The sequence below is a fragment of the Taeniopygia guttata genome, chromosome Z, assembly GCF_048771995.1.
Source record: "Taeniopygia guttata chromosome Z, bTaeGut7.mat, whole genome shotgun sequence".
Lineage (NCBI taxonomy): Eukaryota > Metazoa > Chordata > Aves > Passeriformes > Estrildidae > Taeniopygia > Taeniopygia guttata.
The window spans coordinates 63,570,812-63,582,489 of record NC_133063.1 but is presented as its reverse complement, the minus strand read 5'-3'; the positions used below and the strand labels follow the sequence as shown (position 1 = coordinate 63,582,489).

Below are 11,678 nucleotides of genomic sequence, written 5' to 3'. Positions count from 1 at the left end.
ATGGCTTTACCGTCACTGTTCTTCGTGCTGGTGCAAAGACTGATCCAGTTCCCCCAGCCAGCTGGGGATGGGCTGGATGAGGCCACGCACCAGAGAATGCGGGAGCGTCAGGAGCTGCTGGACCGTGAGATGGCCCGGCTGCTGCAGGAGCTGGAGCAGCAGGACGACGGCTGGGGAGCCATGCTCTTTGGTGCCCTGCAGCAGTGGCCATTCTGGGTTCTTGCTGGCATCCTGCTCCTCTTGGGCCTGTGGCTGGGCTGCAGGAGAAGGAGCTGTGAGGCCAGCAGCAGCAGCAAGGACCAGAGCTCCTGCAAGACCTTGGCAGATGAGACAGTAACGGAACAGGAAGAAGACACTGCTGATCCAGAGGAAGGTGGAGAAGATAGTGATATGGCTCTGGAGGCAGACGACAGCGGCACTGAAAATGACAGAGAAGGCAGACCTGTGGCTGCAGGTGATGGAGACAAGGATGATGCCATTTGTTACAGTGAGCTCATGGGCATTCTGTTTCCCCTTCCCCGGGACCCTGTGACTCTGATCAAGATAATCCGGGATCCCTCCTTTCTGCCCCAACGGGGTTGGCAGAGAGCCAGGGAAGCCCACCCTGTCCAAAGTCTATATAGACCCCTGACATTTCCTGTTCGTCCTCTTTGAAGGCAATTATGATGTGAAGGTGAAGGAAGACGACGATGTCAACAGTGGCAATTATGATGCGAAGGAAGACAGCCATGTCAACGATGGCAATGGCTATGAGTTAAAGAAAGAAGGACAGAGTGATGGGGATGTACCAGGAGACACTACCACTGAAGGAGATTAAGAAGAACCTGGCAGTGTTGCTGGAAATGAACTCGACGAGGCAATGAAGAAAACAAGGATGTTCAGGTGGATCAAGAAAGGATTCTGGAAAGGAAAAGGGAGAAGGAAATCAAGAAAAAAACCAATAGTGCAACTATAAAGGCAGGCAAAAGCACTGATGTAAATGAAGGTGAAGACAATGTAGCCGGAACGGAAGAATACATGAATGTGAAGGCGCAGGAAAGCAGAGGTGCCAATGACCAGAGAAGCAAAGAGTGGACTGGGCAGGAAGATAGCAATGAATGTGGGAATGAAATTGCCCATAGTGGTTTTCCTGCACCTGAGGAAGCAAATATGGAGGTTATAGAAGATGGCAGTGATAGAAACAAGGATGAAGAACAGGCTGATGTGATGTGGAGGGAAACAAGAATAAGGATAGACAAGAAGAAGAACAAGGTAATGTGTCTGCCAGTGAAAAAGGTGGCAGTGATGGTGGCAGGGAAGAAAGTGCCAGCGGTGGAAGTGAAGACAGAGAAGACACCCAAGATGCTGGGAATGAGCAGGACATCCTTTTAGTGGATGGTATAGAGTGGCCTGTGGAGGACCTGGAGAGAGGCTGCTCAGTGACAGCTGAGCTGATGGAGAGCTTCACGCGTGTCTTTGTGGACAGCGTGAGCAATAGCTTCGATCCGGTGCCTCAAGAAGCCATCGGGGTGGGCAGCGCCTTTGAGGGCTGGAGTCCCCATGAGTGGGATGGAGTGTACCGTGTGCTGGTCCCACTGAATCCCCCGCCAGGGCACGCCTTCCACCTAGAGCCAAACAGTGCAGGGCAGACGGCAGCAAGTGTCGGAATCTGTGGGTATTGGTTATTCCGAGATTGTAGAAAGTCTCTGTCTTTCTGCCCCGTTGCCAAAGAAGAAGCCATAATTCGTCTGTGCTGTTTTCAAGGTGAGCAGTCAGCCCGCCAAGGCCAACATCCTCGCAAGCACAGCGTGGCCTGAGACATTCGCTGTGGCAGAGGCAAAATTCTTCCAGCACATTGCCAGGCAGATACCGTGTAAAGGGTTGCACCTGAAATACCTGCAGCTCTTCACCTGCATGCTGAGCGGCACAGGTTTTTCCACCTCTACCTGGAAGACTCTGGTCATGCATGTGTTAAACATCATACCGCGGGTCTACTGGCACAGGAAGGAATTTCCACTGCGGCTGTGGGACATCATGGCGTTCCTGCAGTTCTGCCTGAAATGGAAACGCCTGGACCATTTTGTTCTAGGCAACGAGAAGCTTCCTGCAGAGATCAGCGTGCCTCCAGCAATGCGAAAGGTTGAGCCGCTCAACCTCTCTGAATACCTGGCCCGAGATCCGGATGCCCACAGGAAGGCGATGGAGGCTCATGATCAGCTGCACTTTCGCCTCTGGATGCTGCTCTCCAACCAACACTAAGAGGAGTTCCCTGCACAAAGCTGTGATGGAGAAGTTCACAGCCGATTGCAGCGACGTGGACTCTTTGTGATTGTTGCAGTTGTCCCTGACAATCCCAAAGCTGCTTTCCTGCTCCTGCGGAAGGAAGATGCTGCAGCACATGGATTCCTTGTGCAGACACTTCTCTGAGCGGCCTTGCCCTTCACCTTCCATTTACAACAGTGCTGTTGCCTAAGTCTAGGAGGCAGAAACTGGCTCCACCTGCACATCCTCACAGAAGAATAACAGTGAAGCTGATGGAGGTTGCTTGGAATACCTCGAAGACAGCAACCTAGCCTATTAGGGACTTCATGTAGTTATTTAGTCGTAGTTTTAATTAGACTTGATTCTTAGGATTCATTCCAGAGGCCCTTTAGCGTTGGCAGTATACAACTATTTGGCAAAGTTACCCTTAGTGTAGAGAAATAGAGTTTAGACTAGATTAGTTTAAACCCTTAGTTTAGAGAATTACCCTTAGTTTAGAGAATTCCCCTAGTTGCTTGTCTGCTTTTAAATAATACTGGAATATCTATGTTTGAGAAACTAATAAAAGAAGATAAGTTTCTCAAATTGCCTGAAATATGTCATTCTTTGTACATAACCCTCTGTATCATAGAGAACGTCCTTCCTATACCTCTATCTGAAATAAAGACTCTTTGCAAACAGAGATGTTGGATATATTAGGTATGCTGTCTCTTGAGCATTTCCATAGAAATGCTCGAAGTTTGAACTGAAAATGCCCTGAAGTGCCTGAAATTTTGCAGCAGAGTACTCCTCAATTTTTTAGCAATCTTTGGAAAGATTGCTAAAAAGTTTTCTTTATGCTGTCACTTTTACACGCTCCTAGGGAACAATTCAGTCCTAAAAGACTGAGCTACCCTTCCGTAATAGCTGCCCTTCAGCAATATCTACATATATATGTGTGAAGAAATAATAAAAGGAGAAAAATTTCTCAAATTGCCCGAAATCTGTCCTTCTTTTTATTTAACCCACCATTTCTTTAAAAATATCCATCCAGTGCAACTACCAGAAAAAAATGCCAAAGTGACTCAAACGGTGATTGTGTCCAGCAGTCACTTCTCAGTATTCCGCTTCCATAGCGCTTTGAAGCAGGGCTATTAATTTTGCCTCTTGAATTCAACCAGAAGTCATGACAGTGAAAACAGCTAAAATATTAATGAAATATTTTAGCTCCCACTGTCATTAGAAAAGTTCCCCTTCCTTCAGGGCATGGAAAAAAAAACGGCTGTGGCCCATGTAAGAGAGAGAAGCCTGCTGTGGGGACAGGAACAGGCAGCTCCCTTTAGGGAGAGCAAGTAGGAACCTCCCAAAGGAGGATCCCTGCCAGCAGCAGAACTTGCTGCTGCACTGAGGGAGAAGTGTGCTCACAGAGGTCCCCCTGCCTTTTGCCTTCTTTGCTGGGCAGGCACTGCCCCCACCACAGCCCCATGGCTTCCTGCTGCACAATCCCCCCAGCGCTAGATTTGCCAGGGCCAGAATTATTGCAGGTGCTTAAAATGTGGGCCTGGCCCTGAGTTTTGGTGCAATCGCAAGCGTGCTGCGTGTGTGAGGGGCATGCTGAGGGAGTGGGGGAGGCTGGAACATACAGTGTTGCCATTGAAACCCTAGGGTGTAACTCAGCTGCTGATTTTTACTGGTATGCAGTAACACTAGGAGGGAAACTGAAAGCAATGTTCAGTAAGAGTAAGCAAAGGCAAATAATCGGGATGTTTTTCTGTGGCTGAGCTGTTCTTCCAGGCCTTGAAAACAGGAGGCAGCACTGATGAAGTAACTGAGCAAGTCTGCTCGGCCTTAACTGACCCCAATCAGCTCTCTGTTCGCATGGCCCACACGAACCCACGTTCAACTGACTCCCAGCCCGCTCTCACCGACCTGCAGCTGAGCCTTTCCCGGGGCGCCTTTCAGTGAGCAGAATTCAACCATTTTTATGGATTTAGCAAAGGCTGAATGGAGCAGGGCCCTGGTGTCAGATGAGCATTTGGAGAAAGCAGCTTTGAGTCAAATGCATCACAGCCAGAGAATGTCAGCACATGCCGGCAGTGTCAGAAGAGCTCTTGAGTCAGGTCAGGGCTTCTGTAGGCAACTGTCCTTTGGATTTACTGAAGAAAATCACTTACAGGTTGGACACTGAAATCCATGAAATCTATAGGTAATAGTCAAATCACAATAAAATTCATTTGGCAAAATAGTAATAGATATGGATAGTAAAAACAAGCCATTCTTTTCAATTTTTGACATCACTCTCTTCAGCCAAGGCCATGCTGTTCTTCATCTTTTCAATGGTTAAGGAATCTAATTTGCAACTAACAATCGTTACAAAGTAACCACAAATTCATGAGAAACATAAATAGAAAACAATTATTTATATTTTCCTAGAAGGAAAAATTCACAATGAATATGACAAAAGAAAGCAAGTAAGGAGCTGGTTTTAAATTGTTTGTGATTACAATGAAAGAAAACCCTCCTTAATTGGGCTGTTATCTGTGCCTTCAACACAGTGGTGTCTGTTATCATTCTTTAAAGTAAAATCTGGTAGCCTTTCCTTTACAAACCTGTTTTTCAGGTACATGCAACTCTGCTCTTAAACAGGATGAGAGCCCACAGTAGATCTGATTTATTTTCATTTGGCTAAAATACATTCCCTGATTTTTTTTTTTTTCATCTTATCTCAAGGACAGTGGCTCTGGTCATAGAGATCTGGGCTATAAGATGTAGCAAAGTTATCTGTCTTGCCTCAGAGCGCCGTGTCCATCTCCAGAGAATGGCCTGTTGTCAGAATCCCTTCTGAAGATGCAGTTAGTTGAAAATTGCAGGTGCAGGTGCTTGCAACTACTCCAACTCTTTGTGCATCCTTCTGAGAGAAACAAAGTCTGAAACGTAGGAGTGGCAGTATTTTGAAGGCAAGTGCAATATAATGAGGGTAATTTGTCTGGAAAGGTAGAGATAGCAGTACCTATAATTTCACAAAACATACTTTGAGAAAGGAAGAGCTGCATGCCTTAAGGTGCTAAATATGATCAGGATGTTCCATTCTGAACACCTGGACATGCTTGCAAAATGCAAAATTGCAACCTGACAGACTCCACAAAAGGGAAATAATCACAGGTATAACCATCGCAATGCTGCTCGGCCTGGGAGCAGCTGGCACAGCCACGGGTGTCTCAGCCATCGCGACCCAACAGCAATGACTCTCTCAGCTGCAAATGACCATCGACGCAGACCTGCAGAGGATCGAGAAATCCATCTCCTATCTAGAGAAATCAGTCTCTTCGCTTTCAGAAGTGGTTTTACAAAATAGGCGAGGACTGGACCTCTTGTTCATGCAACAAGGAGGACTGTGTGCAGCCTTGAAAGAAGAGTGCTGCTTTTATGCAGATCATACGGGAGTTGTTAAAGAGTCCATGGCAGAACTCCGAGATAGACTGGCTCAGAGAAAGAGAGACAGAGAAACCCAACAGAGCTGGTTTGAATCCTGGTTCAATCAATCACCTTGGCTCACCACTTTAATTTCCGCCCTGGTAGGTCCACTGGCAATACTGCTTTTAACTGTTACCATAGGACCATGCCTGCTGAACAAACTAGTCTCATTTGTTCAGGCCCGTCTGGAGCGGGTGAACATTTTGTTCATAGGCCAGCAACAAATGCTGTAAACCAAAAGCTGCGAACACAGTCAGTCGCAAAAGCCTTCGAGACTCACCTTGCGAAAATTACTCAGGTTTACCAAACCAACCTTTCCTTACCAAGTTACAAGTTTGTACCTCTCTCCAGTGCCTATATCTATGGCTACCTCATTTTATATATGATAAGGGGAGGGGAGATGTGGTAGATAGGGACAGGCAAACGGAAGATCTCGGGATGTGACGGAAAGAAAGACCCTTCCCCCTTCACCCTGCTTCACGTTATCTATTAACCCCAGAGCATGTAACCACCCTTAACCCAGTAGTTTTCCACTCCCGACTAACCTAGAGACCCTACCAACCTCCCCCCGACGTAGCAAAGTCCCCCAAGACTATTTAAACCCATGAGATAAGATAATAAATGCTTTTGACCGTCCACCATATTGGTGTCAGCGTGTTGTCGTTAGCCCGAGTAGCTGGGCGAGGCCGGGCTGCCGTGCTGTCTTCTTGCAACCAGATCGCCGTTGTCTCTCATGAAGGCAACAGACAAGACAATTTCTAAGCACCCTTCCAAGCCAAGGCATTCTGGGATTCTGTGATCAGAGAGGCTGGGGGTGGCTTGGCTTAATTTCGGCTAGAGATAATTCACCACTCTGAGTTTGGTTGAGTTCAAGGAGTCATGTTCATGAGCCCAGATTCACAGCCCGTGACATTTACCACTACTATAGGCCTGGCTGACATCAATAAAGTCTTGCACACTCCAGATTCTGCACAAATTGCCTTTTATTGACACCAGAGCAAAGCGTTTTCCAGTTTGCTACTTATAAATGCACTAACTCTAGAGCAGGAATATGGGTTGCAACAGATAGCAAGACTGGATATGGCTTTACATCTGTATAAAATTTATATCACGCATGTAATTTATTATAGGCATATGATATAGAATATATATTACAGAGTTATATTCATATTTAATGTATACAGCAAGTATATATCATATGTATGCTATATATGTAATAAATATATCTATTTTATGAAAAACCTTCCAGACATAAAGGGACTATGAGCAACAATATGTGTCACAACAGACACTGACAATAAATATGTGTTCTACTGTTACTATTTAAACGAAATTACATATGCAACTCTTTAAAATTACTTTTTATTCTGATGTAACTCCATATTTCATATTTTGATACTATTTATATTACTATATTGTTTTGATTTATCGTATTTTACTAGTAGATATGATAATTCATAAACTTTATTGTATATAACAGGCATACACAATATATCTATCTATGAAACAAAAACCTTGATTCTGCTATAGATAAAATTTCATGTCAGCTCCAACACACGTGGTCTAATGTTGACATAAAGGTGTCTCTTCCAGGGACATGGAGAGGCTCCATCCATTGACTCATCCCAGGTCAGCAGTGCCAGTTTTTCCTCATACTCTTTTTTGCCCCATTTCTTTTTTTCTTTTTCTGTCCCAGATTCCCACTTTTTTCATGCTTGAAATTTTAGCTCTCCTCAAAGGCTGGGAAGAACTGCATATTGCAGGTGGGGTTTAGGAGACTTTAGCTCAGCATGTAGAGCAGGGCTCAATGACTACTGGGTGCCTTTTTTGGAAAGTGAAATGATACAAAGAAGTAGAATAAACCCTCCCGTGGCAGTCCACTTTCTGAGGTGCCAGCAGAGGCTGTTGGACCTTCTCCAGAGCCTTTGCACGCATCCTCTTCTCCTTAGCACCAAATTTGTGCTAGGAGGTGGTTGTCTGCTGACAGCTGCGAGCAGCACAAGCACTGCTCTGTGCACTTGGCCATGGCTCCTGCCCTTCCTTCAGTCATCCTCTCCGAGAGCGATCCTTTTGAACGTCTTGTGCAGCACCCGGTAATCCCGCATTGCCTGGGTGTGGGCAGCCGGCTGCTGTGCCAGGTGATGGAAGAGATTGTATGTCCTACCCATTCTTACATCTGGGGGTAAATTGATGTCCTGAGGAAACCTCCGGTTACCCACAATGAAGTGCTGGAGGCATTTTTGTCGCAAACATATATGCAGGCTGTCCCTGATATCTGTCAGTCGCTCCCGGAGATGTCCCCTGCTCCACGATGACACGGGCATGGCAATGAGCAGGTGCATGACAATGGTCTTCATGGTGTAGGTGGAGAAGCTGAAGCCCAGAACAAGGCGGGAGAAGAACTGAAGGCATTTGAGGTGCAAGCTGTCAGAGGGGGCCTGCCTGGCAATGTACTTGAAGAACTCAGCCTCTGCCACAGTGTAGGACTCAGGCCAGGCTGTGCTTAGTGTGTAGGCCTCTCTAGGCTGGCTGCTCACAAAGATGGCTGAGTCACCTCTCCGCACCCCGAACAGGATCTCAATCCTGAAGCTTTCTTCACCATTGGTCACCTTGAATTGGCAGGAGCGTGTGGAGGGCAGCAGCGTTAAATGCCAGTTGTGTGACTGAGGCAAAGCTGGCCACATTGCCTTCACCAGTTGCCGGAACCAGAGGGCAGTTTTCTGCACGTCGAGGTAGGAGTCGGTGCACAGGGTGTCTAGGAGGCTGGGATCCTGATTGCTCCTCAGCTCCTCCTCGGGGTTGTGCAGGAAGCACAGCATGTTCTCACCCTGCTGCGGCCTCGTGCCGGTGCACTCCAGCTGCACACGGACACGGAAGTTCCTCACGTGCCTCTGCCCCTCACCGTCCAGCTCCAGGTGGAAGCTGTGGCCTCGGGGAGGAGTCATGGGTATGAGCACACAGTACACGACATCCTGCTCACGGGGACTCCAACCTTCAAAGGCACTGCCCACCCCGATGGGTCGGTGCAGGACTGGGTAGAAACTGTCAGACAAGACATGCCCAAAGTAAATTGTATAATTGTCCAACAGGTCAGTTATCCACTCACAGACTCTCTGCAGGTCCTGTACAGGCCACTGTATGCGCTCCATTATATCTTGTCCATCACGATCGTCAACATTGTTGTCTTCTTCTTGGACTACATTTTCAACATCATTGTCATTGTTGTTTTCTGCAAGTGCAGCCCCATTGACAACATCATTTCCATCATTGTCATCTTCATTTCCAGCAACATTGCCAACTTCCTCTTCATTTGCACCATGGTTTTCTTCTTCATTCTCCTCTCTCCTCAGGCTCCTTCTCAACCCAAGAATCCACAGGACCAAGACCAGGGCCAGGAGCACAGCAACAGCTAAGAGCTGCAAGTGTGGCATCTTCTTCTGGGAGAGCTGCTCCACCTGCTGCTCCAGCCGAAGCCTCTCCCATTCCAGGTACTTTGCACGCGCTTCCATGCGCCAATGTGTTTCCTCATCCAAACCATCACCCACGGGCGGCGGGTACTGGATGAGACCTTGCAAGAGCGCGAACAGGAACACGACTGGATCCATGGTCTGCAGGAGGAGGGAGAGAAGGCCTTGAGGGGGGAAGGGAGGGCAGGAACTGCTGGTTGCTGGAGGGAGGACAGGATGCTCAGGGTTCTGGGCGCAGGAAGGACAGGGCCCCAGACAGCTGGCAGGCAGCAAGGGCTATCCCAGTGCCCCTGGAGCTGCAGCAGCAGCAGCAGCCCTGTGGCCTGCCCAAGGCTCTCCCATGAGGGGCTGTCCCTGCATGCAGGGGGAGAAGCCAGCCCCGGTTGCAGCGTTTCTGCCCCAGCCCTTGTCCCCAGCCCAGCCTCCCCACCGTGTGTGTACTCACCGCTTGCCCAAGCAATAGAAGGCCAGCGTTAACCTGCTGGGGCCTTTTATTGCTTCCCCCTCTGTGACACGTCCCCTGTGATGTCACAGGTGTCAGAGCGCATCACAGCCCAGCCAACCCCACCCTTTGTCCCCTCAGCCAACTCCTCCCTCAGGAACTCAGAAAGGCCCTGGTGCACTGCTTAAGGCTGCTTTTGAGGGAAGCTTCTTCAAATAACTCCCATTGTTCTCTCTTTTGGATTTATTTTCATCTGCCTTCCACTCACAATCTCATAGATATCCCTGTTGGAAGGCGCCCTTGAGGATCATTGAGTACAAAGGTAATGGTGGCTGGTTCACCAGGTACAGCGTTCCCATTTACCTTCCCAGCTATCTAGACAGGTTATCAGTGTGGGTATGAAGCAGGTGTGAGATGCCAGGATCAGGCTTTGGATGAGGGTGGTGTACCTACAACATCTCCCAGCACTTGGGAAATGCTTGGCTTTTATGGCTGGGGTGAACGGTGTCAAGCTAACCCAGTACCCAGACCCCTGTGGGGAAACTGAGTCAATAATGGTGCTTTGTCTCAAGCCCCTGACACTCAACAGCTGTAACAAGCAGTACAGCTCTAGCAACCCCCACCAAGAACATTTTTTGCAGTTTTTAATCTGGGCAAAATAAGGAGAGGAGAACAGTCAATGCTAATGGAAAATACTCTTACCGTTACAAGGAATTACTTCAAATAAATAATTCCACTAAGTGAAGTCCCCCTTCCTTTCTTCCTCAAAGAAGGACTTATCAGCAAACTTTTCTGCAAACATCCTAGCAGTGAACAGTGTTTTACCTCCCTTGTTCCCTGTGGAAGTGTCAACCCAAGTATGAACAAGATGCTGTGTGATGGGGCACTCCTCTCACATTCAAACAATCAGTAGTGGTTATTAAAGATACACAGGCAGGTTATTAAAGATTATTTGCATGAAGAAACAGACTGAGAAAAGTTGATGTGTATTCCCTGTTCCAGAGCTAGAGAAAAAACAAGGTCACCAAACTGCCTTGCAATCAAAGGTTTCTGGAGATGCAGGCACAAATAGCCCCTTTGGAGAGGGGCTTAGAGGGAAACCCAACTTAGTATATATATAGAGGCTGGAAGAGACAGCATAAGAAAGATGAGGTTTCATGGCATCTTACCCATACAAACAAACCACTGCAGCTGTCATCAATATTGAATTTCTCATGATCTTACATGAGTTTCATATAATTTCTATCTTTCCCCTCAGATGAACTGAGGAAATAATCCACTTGTATTATCTCCATGTCTGTTGAGAATGATGAACACATGTTGCATTTGTATGTGTAAAGGGCTTTATCTTATCTCATGGGTCTGGGAGACTGAGAGACACAAAAGGATGGAGCTATGATTGTTCTTATTTTGGAGCAATAATTTAAATCTGAGTAAGAAGCACACCTTTGACGTGTAGCTTCAAAAGAAGTTAAAGGAAGCACGGCATATCCTGTTTCAACAAACCCTTTTCCAGTAACCCTAAGGAAGATCTTCAAACATTGTAAGGGTTTTAGAAGCTGCTTACCTTCATTCATAGTCTTCCTGTTTTCCTCTAAGGTCAAACAGATTTGTATGTGAAAGGACAGTCTGCAGTTGTGAGCCACGTGCCGCTTCTTGTTTACACCAGTTCTGCAAAGCTAATCCCAGAGCCTCTGCCTTTTCTTGGTATTTTCAAACTCAATAAAACCACAAAGACTTGAAGAGCAGAATAGGTGGTGTATTTTAAATGCTTTTTCATAGGGTGATTTGCTTCAATGTGCTCTCATTATTAAAGTAGGGCATCTGCTGAAATAAAAATGAAATTGTGCACAGAGAAAATGGAAATGCTGGGAAATATAAAGTCAAGAAAATTAATGAGTGTTAACAATGTCCATGGTTCAGCCAAGTTCAGACCTATCTGCTGTCCACTCCAAAATCCACATCTTCATTCAAGGGCTTCCCTCTCTTACAAATTCTTCTCAGTGGTACCCAAGTTCTTCTTGAAGCTAATGTAAACAAGCTCTGACAGTTATATAAATGACTTCTCAATGCAT

At 46.8% G+C, this 11,678-nt stretch overlaps 1 protein-coding gene across 1 annotated transcript; it reads left to right on the top strand.

Annotated features, from left to right (window-relative positions):
- On the top strand, nucleotides 1-2,890 carry LOC140682002 (uncharacterized). The gene is given in 5 exon segments (XM_072922842.1): nucleotides 1-190; nucleotides 657-773; nucleotides 857-1,204; nucleotides 1,207-1,723; nucleotides 1,725-2,890. Coding segments are annotated over 5 exon segments (1,686 nt in total). The 3' UTR covers nucleotides 2,239-2,890.
- The last annotated feature ends 8,788 nt before the right edge of the window (nucleotides 2,891-11,678 follow it).